The sequence below is a fragment of the Otolemur garnettii genome, unplaced genomic scaffold, assembly GCF_000181295.1.
Source record: "Otolemur garnettii isolate 467f Iridium unplaced genomic scaffold, OtoGar3 scaffold00003, whole genome shotgun sequence".
Taxonomy (NCBI): domain Eukaryota; kingdom Metazoa; phylum Chordata; class Mammalia; order Primates; family Galagidae; genus Otolemur; species Otolemur garnettii.
Window position 1 is genome coordinate 19,049,020 of NW_003852398.1, and position 8,635 is coordinate 19,057,654.

An 8,635-nucleotide genomic window follows, 5' to 3' on the forward strand; every position below is an offset into this window, starting at 1 on the left:
CAGGCCCGGGCTGGGGATTCAAACCTGCCACCTTAGCTGTATGTGGCTGGCGCCTTAGCCACTTGAGCCACAGGCGCCGAGCCCCAACACTTTAGATATTGGCAATTTCATATGGTTCAACCTAATTAATATGTGCAATTTTATATGGGTTAAAATGCTCATCAAAACCCTATGAAGCCAGTACTGCTGCTATCCTTACTTTACACATATGGAAACTGAAGCTTTGAAAAGCAATGGGGCTTCAGATCCAGGATGTTGGGCTCCCAAGTGCAATCTTAACCACTATATACTTTAACTCCTATAAAATTTTTTTAAAGAGGCAGGAGCAGAATGCTTCCTCCCTTGGACTGTCAACCCCTGAAGGTGTCACACAGGAGTCAAGAAAGGTGTGGCTACAAGTCATGGGTAGGCAGTCTGCAGCCCACAATCACCATGGATCTAAGGGCACTGTGGGCCATAGGTGGAATCTCACCTTCAGGCAGAGATGGGGTTACAGTGGCTGATACCTACACACAGAGGGAAGCTGCATTTGCTGAGAAATGAATAAGTGTGAAATTCTTTCATCTTTTGTTGTTCTGAAACTTCTTGATCTTGCCATCAAAAAGAATCAAAGCACAATCTCATGCAGAGAGCATGAAGGCGCTCTAGGCCACTTCTGCACTGTTTTGGTTAAGCCGTCCTTTGTGATAGATACAACTTTCCCTATTTCACCAAGGGGGAAGACTGAGGCCCACAAGGTTAAGTAACGTGCCCAAGGTCACAGACGGAATACATAACAGGACTTAGGATGTGAATACAGGGTTTTTGGTTCCAAATCACATGTTCTTGGCCCCTATGACACAGTTCCCTAAAATAAGGGTGCAAAAGCTATAAAGTCCTTCAAAAGGCAAAGATAGTTTTATAATACAAAGGCTGAAAGAACAGCAAGGGCAGTTCATCAGCACGTGGCCAGGTAGGCTGGCCAGGTCAGGTGGGGAGGGGGTCAGCAGCAATGGTTAGGACATGGAGCTAAGCTGGCCATGGCCACAGGTGGCAGCCTCATAACAGGGATTCAATGTCATTCTCACCGGCCACGAGGCACCCAGTACCTGGGATGAAGTCCCTGGAAGGCAGACACCCAAGACTATGCTTCTAGTTTTCAGAGCTCTGCCTCTCTGAAACTCAGATTCTGCAGCTCTAATGCAGTGATTTTCAACCAGTGTGCCAGGAGAGAATCTAAGGTAGGCCACAAACATTTTTAAAGTTCATTAATTAAATTATTTTTGAAAGAAGTTCAAAGCACAATATGTATATTCTGGTTTTCACTCTTTTTTTCGATCAACATAATTTAAGTGTGCCGCAGACATTTAACTCTAGGTTCAAGTGTGCTGTGAAATGAAAAAGGTTGAAAACACTCCTCTAAAGTAAGAGTGAAAAACCAGTTGAAGCCTGGCCAACAAGACAGGTCAGGTAAGTGAGAGCAGGTGGGGTCAAAAAGGAGCTTCAGGAGTGGTTTGTCTGTAGCAAACTGGAGGGCCCTTGATAAACGCAGAGCTAAGTACCACTTTTAAAATTCCACCTGGTTGTTGTTATATTGAAATGGGGTTAGTGATGGCAGATCCTGCAGTTTTTCAAAAGAAAGTCAAAATCTGTATTTCAACTTTGGAATAACATCCAGAAGAGTAAGTTTCCAGTCATCCTGTACCGTGATGTGTAAGAAGGGCAGAAACAGCAAATCAGCTTTCTGCTTCTGTCTTTGGGGGCCTAGCTAGCCACAGTGTGTTTTTTCCCATTCACTGAGGATGGATAATTAATTAATGAATGAAAATGGAGAAAACACTGATGAGTTTATTTCTAATATCCCTGAGTCCCCTGGAGACTGTGGCACCCTGTTACTGAAGACAGCTGCAGATGAGAAACTGGGGAACAGTTTCTATTCCATCCTTCTGAGATTTATAACAGTCTCACCAGGGCATAGCAGTATTTGCAATGGAGACCAAGGGAGATGGGTAGGCAGCTAGAACCAAAGGTCCATTTCTTTCTCCACATTAGTAGTCTAAGTCGTATTAATATTCTGATCACATTTTGGATTCGTTCTTCTGGCCTTCGAGTCAGGAGCGGGTATTTGCCTACTGAACACAGGAGCTCAGCGCACCAAGGCATGCACAAAAAAGGCTACACAAGTGCCTTCTCGGAGGACCTCAGATTTCCACAGTAAAGCTGATTGACTAAGGGGCAACACAGCTGAGGAAATAAAACACCCAGTGGACACGTTCAGAGAAGCCGGGGAAGGAGCTCTTTGATGGGAGTCAGAGGAGCTGAGTGTTAGCCACATTTGACTGTCACCAGCTCTGTGACCCCGGGCAGATGAGAAGAGCAAGGGTCTCCAACTCAGACGCAGCATGGCCTACGAGGTCACACGGGGGAATGAAGCACGCCGGAGGGGCTTGCAGCAAGCCAGAGGGAGCACAGCCCATCTAATACAACTGCCAGTCATTTCCACACAATCGCTGCCATCTGGGAATGCTGGTCTGGTGTTGCCACAGCTTCTGTAGTTTTATTTGAATTCTTCCAAATGTTAAGTGTTGGCTCAAAATTACAAATACATCGCGCAGCTTTAGCAAAATACAGCCTGCGAGGCTGCTGGGTTTCAATTCCGCATCAGGGCTTGTGAGATTCTCTTGTTCAGCTGCATAAAATGAGGGCGGCTGCAACCTCAACCAGCTTAGAAAGAGTCGCTGCCCCATCTCAGGATGGGTTGTTGAGGTGGAGGGATAGGCTAAGGCAGCACATTCCTCGGTGTGTTTCTTGGAGGAGGCAGACACTTCTCAGCCAAGACGGAGCAGAGGCCGTCCTGACCCAGAGCTTTCCTGGGGTCGCCTCTTTGGGGCTTCACAGGAAGGGCTTGCTCTCAGAGGGGCCTTGCCCTCACCTGATAAACAAGGGCTTTCACTGCTTGTTTTGATTCTGCTCCCAGCTAAAAGAACATTCAGTGCCTTTCAGAAGGTGGGAAGAGGCCATGGAGACCCATATATCATAAATCGTTTTTTTCCCATTATTGGAAAACTAGAAGATACAGATGAAAAAAAAAAAAGAAGAAGAAAACAAAAATCCTACCACTTGGAGCTAATCACTGCTAGCCTTTTGGCATAAACAAAGACAAACTCCATTTCTTAAAATAGAGGCAGCCAAATGATTTCCCAGAGGAAAGTGTGCTGCACTGTAGACTCTTGAAGTAAGTGACCCAGGGCTTAGGTGGGCGGTGAGGTCAAGTCCTGGGAAATGTTGCCAAAAATTCACCCTGAGGGCACTGCATGACCCACCCAATTTTCTCTTTTGCTCTGACCTTTGTTCCATAAGCTATTATTTACTAAGTGTTTGCTAGGCACACAGAACCATCCAAAGCTCTTTCCAGGCAGTATCTCACTTTCTCCTTGTAACAAACAACCCTAGGAGGTAGATTTGGATATCTCGTCCATTTCAGAGATGAGCAAACAGGCTTGGAGACCAAGTCACTTGCACAAGATCCCCAGGCTAGTAGTAAGTGGAGGGTCAGGGCCAGGATACCCCTGTCTGACTCTGAAGTTTCAATTCTTAGTCACTTTATTTTTTACCATGTTGTCCACTTAAAAAAAAATAAACTTTTTAATGTTGAAATGATTTTAGACTTACGGAAAGTTGTAAAAAAAAGATGCCCTGCACTAGCCTTTACCCATCTTCACTGTTACCCAGTGCTAACATCTGGCAGAACCACAGACTAATTATCAGACGCGATCGGGTGTGTTCAGGGTGGTACGGCCATAGCACAGAATAATTATCACACGTTGGAAGTTAACTCTGGTACAAGACCATGAGCTGAAAGACTGGCTTTATTCAGATTTCTCCAGTTTTTCCACCTAGGTCCTTTTTCGGGGTTCCGGTCCCTGTCACGGGGTTCAATTCAGGATTCCACATTGCATTTAGCTGTCACATTTCCTAATTCTTTTCTAAGCTGTAAGTTTTCAGTCCTTCCCTGTCTCTCATGACTTGGGCCCTTTTGAAAAGCATTATTCCCACCTAATTTTTTTTTTTTTTTTTTAGAATGGCACTCAATTTGTGTTCATCTGATATCTTCTCCTACTTATACTAAGATTATACATTTTGGCTAGAATATACAATGGCCAACAGAAATCAGTGATAGTAACCCTGATGCTTGGTTAAGATGCCATCAGTTTTTTCCATTGTCCATTGACAGTTACTACCATACTATCAGCATCTCAGGGGTGATAGTTTAAGACTACAAAAATATCCTGTTCTTCTCAAAGTTTTTTTAAACCATTTTTAAGTGCACTGGGGCATTAAGTATATTCACATTGCCATACAACTATCACCACCACCCATCTCTAGAACTGAAACTCATCTTATCTGAAATTTTGTCCATTAAACACTAACTTCTCTTTCCCTAGCAACCACCATGAATTCATTATGCTTCCATGAATTTGCCTACTGCAGAATATTGAATGTTATTCAATATTCTCAAAGTTCTGCTCACTAATTTTAACATCAATTTTAACATCCCGTAGCATAGTGGTTTCAGCATCAGCCACATGCATTGAACAGGGCAGGTCTGAGCCTGGCCAGGGCCAGCTAAACAACAATGACAACTGCAATAAGAAAATAGCTGGGCATTGTGGTAGGCACCTATAGTCACAGCTACTTGGGAGGCTGAGGCAAGAGAATTGCTTAAGCCCAAGAGTTTGAGGTTGCTGTGAGCTGTGACCATGGCACTATACCCACAGCGACATAGTGAGACTCTATCTCAAAAACAAACAAACAAAAAACCAAAAACTCCATTGACAGATTTTGCCTGCAACAATCATTATTACATTCTATTGGTGATTTTCTATTTTCCACTCCTTCTACTCATCTGCTTTTGAAAGCATTGAACTCTTGCTTTGAATCACTCAAAGACAAATCAATCAAGTTTATTCAAATTCTTGGAGAGAAACAATTAGCAAGGGGTACTTTCTTTCAGTTGCTATTTTCTAGGAGAAAGGTGCAGACCTATTCCATACTTGTACATCAGGACTAGCTACGTAATTTGCAGGGTAGAGTGCATAGTGAAAATGTGAGGTCTCTGTGTTAAAAATTATTGAGAATTTTAAGCTGGTGACAGTAGAGTTTTCAACCAGCTGCAGAGCCCTTCTGGGTTCTGTGCTACTGCATGTCCAGGAAGGCCACCCTGTTGAGCAACCTTACCTAGCTTGTTAGGACTACTCACCTACTTGCTGGTTCTGCAGGGTCCTATGGACAAGCAGCTGTGTCTGACCACCGGCCATGTCTAGAGGTCCCCTCCACGACCACCCCCCTAGGCAATCAGAATCTCATTCTAAGTCTTTTTTTCCCTGCTTCATTCAGATGGGAAAGAGACTCACTGCTTCTCTTTAACTGACCCGTCACTGGGCTAACAATAATCTCCAGCCAGGCTTCTATTCTAGCCTGTGGAATCCCAGAGCAGAAATCCCACCAGCTTACCACAATGGAGGTCAGGTCCTCACTCTCAAAGCGGCTGATGGCCTGGTCCAAGGATTTATACATGGCGGCAGAAATGCGCTGGGTGATGAGTCTGTTCAAGTCAATTGATCTACCCAATAGCTAGAGGAAAGAGGGAGAGAAAAAATGACTTAAGATTCACTCAGATACCTGACAAATAAATGCAATGCAAAGATGGGAGACTGGATTAAAAGGGGGGATTACTAGGACATTATGGAGATTGTATTTTAAAAGAAGTATTAAGTTTTCTGAATATGATCATTCTATTTTAATTTTATAAGAGAATGTTGTTGTACTCAGGAGATATAGGCTGAGACATTTAGGGGCAGAATCTTATGATATCTGCATCTTACTTTCTTTTTTTTTTTCCTTTTTTGGCCAGGGCTGGGTTTGAACCTGCCACCTCTGGCATATGGGGCTGGCACCCCACTCCTTTGAGCCTCAGGCGCCGCCCTGCAACTTACTTTCAAAGGTAAAGAGAAAAAGCATGCATACGAATACACTTACTGTATACATGTGTAAGACAAAATATATACATGAGAAGAAGAAAGTGAATTAAATGTGGTGAAACATTAATAACCACAAGTCTAGCTATAGGGTAGACGAGTGTTCACTGTGTTATTCTTTCAACTTCCCTGCAGACTTTAAATATATCAAGTTTAGGAAAAATGTGATTCATTCAGGCTGTGGGAAAAGGCTCAGGGTAGTCGCTGGCTCCCTGTAAATGCTTCTGCTGACATCCTAAATTTAGCCCTGAGGTTCTTCCTATATCTTTCCTGTGCTCAATTCAGTAATTCAGCCACCAGGGAACAGCAGCCACCTCAGCAAGGGTCCACTTTGGGCTTTTATGGGGGGAAATTTAAAAGCAAGAGGAAGAAGGAGTGATTACAGGATGCAAAATACAGCTTCAGACCCTTTCCCCTGGGGTGCTCGGGGGCATTATTGCAGATACTATGTAGATAACAGTGAACATTCACTGAGTACCTGCTGTGTCCTCAGCACTTTGCTCGGTGCCCAGTGATTATTTAACTACTTTATTTTTTCTGCTTCCCTTTTGGGATAAATTTTCTACCAACTGACTAGGGCTCCTGATAGCCATCTCATGCACACATAAAGCCCTCCGTATTTTAATATCCTGTGGCTAATTCTGGCTGCCTCGTAACTGATAGCAGTAATCTTCTGAGACTCTGAGGAAAAGCTCTCCTTGAGCCACTGCTGCTGGCTGAAGTGAGTTTTTTGTTTTCCCTCTTAGCAATATTCCATTTCTCTTAGATTTCTCGTAGCAATGGGAAGGTTCAGGGTTCCTGGGTGAGTTCTTTCCTTTTCTCGTAAGGCATGTCTCAGCCACAGCCCTGACCCTTCACCAAGACCAGGACCACGTAACAGACACACAGACACCCCAGCAGAAAGGCCATTCTGTCTGGCCCACAGCAGGGCTCCAGCTCTTACTCTGTCTGTCTGGCGCACATGAACAGTTCTAATTGGGGATATGTTTCTCAGCTCCCAGAAACATTTCCTTTCCATCTTGGGTCACCTCCTAACAGAAACCAACTCCACAGACACAAAACAATTTCTACCCCGACATACTTCATTTCGAAGGTGCGATGGTCCTCCTTTACTTTGACCAGCACTTAAGCCAAGTTCAACGACCCATCTCTGAGCACAGTTTCAACAGAAAGAGTGGGCTACAGCCTATGATGGGAAGATGAAAGCTTTGGTGGCACCGACTTGTCAGTGGTCAGAGGCAGATGGGTGCAAAAGCCTAGAATGTCAACTGAAGGAAGCTCAATGCCTCTATGATTTGCAAGATTCTGAAGCTGTGTTACACTGATGCTCAGAAATCCACACTGGGCAATACACAGGGCAATACACAGGGCAGACAGTGCCTGGTGCTGGCTTCTGGCCTCTACACTAACTTTGCTCTGGCCTGCCTGCTCCATCCCCATGGTGGCTTTCTGTCACCATACCTGGACGTGCCTCTGTTTCAGCAGCGTTTCGTAACGGTTGGATGGTGGGTAGGGAATGATGACTCCATAATTCTTACATTCAGCTCTAAAACGTTTATCCAACAGGACACTGGAAGAGAGAAAGGTTAAATAAGGCCTGTAAACAGGACAGTGGATGGCTCTCAACTGCCCAGCTGCATCTATTTCAGACCATGGGATCTCCTCATGGGCACCGTCTTACATAGCTTTTTTACTGTGTGCGTGAGATGGGTCTGGCTCTGTCTCCCAAGCGGAGGTGTAAACTAGCACAATCCTAGCTCACTGCGGCCTGAAACTCCTGGGCTTAAGCGATCCTCCCATGCCAGCCTCCCAAGTAGCTGGGCTTACTAGCATCGGACACCATGCCCAGCCAATTTTTCTTATTTTTGTAGAGATAAGGTCTGGCTATGTTGCTCAGGCTGGTCTTGAACTCCTGTCCTCAAGCAATCTTCTCTCCGTGGCCTCCCCAAGTGCTGGGATTACAGGCATAAACTACCACACCTGGCCTATGTATCTTACATATAATTTTTCTGCTCTGGAGCAAGGTTCTTCAAATTTCTTTTCAACTACAGAAGCTCAACGTGCCCAACAGAGTTTCTAGGTTAAAGGTGGGCAACACAGAAGCTGAGGAGCCGCTTCCCTCTTTTGTTCCTTTACCACCAAAGCAACCGAGTGCATGCTTGGTACATCCCACGAACCATTCTAGTACTGGGGACACGAAGTTCCTGTCCTCATGGGGCTCACATTCTAGGGACCAGAGACCGATGATACAAAAATAAGCAAACGAATGACATCATTTCAGACAACTGTAAACATCTGCATGGTGTTTGCAATTTCCCAGGCACCTCCCAGGCACACCACGCACACACCCCAAGTCATTTTAATCTCACAACAATCCTCTGAGTCAGGTGTGCTCATGTCATCTACTGCTGGCTCGCTGTTGGGACCACGTCCGCTAAGTCCACAGACACGCATTCAGCAACCACTCTGTGAAAGGCTGTGTTCTCTGCGCTGTCCCTGAAATCCTCACCACATGCTTTCTAGACTTCCCGTCACCGGAGAGTCATTCTCCTTACTCAGTGTACGTCCTGTGTTAACACGTGTGTGTGTGTGCTGCTCATCGACTCCTATGTGAAGTA

At 44.9% G+C, this 8,635-nt stretch overlaps 1 protein-coding gene across 1 annotated transcript in view; it reads right to left on the reverse strand.

Annotated features, from left to right (window-relative positions):
- Positions 1 to 8,635, reverse strand: part of CYFIP2 (cytoplasmic FMR1 interacting protein 2) — a 126,811-nt gene that overhangs the window by 55,091 nt on the left and 63,085 nt on the right. The window contains exons 19-20 of the mRNA XM_023515393.1: positions 7,479 to 7,587; positions 5,494 to 5,613 (exon numbers count right to left, since the gene is read on the reverse strand). Coding sequence (XP_023371161.1) covers positions 5,494 to 5,613; positions 7,479 to 7,587 — 229 coding nt within the window. The remainder of the gene's footprint in view (positions 1 to 5,493; positions 5,614 to 7,478; positions 7,588 to 8,635) is intronic.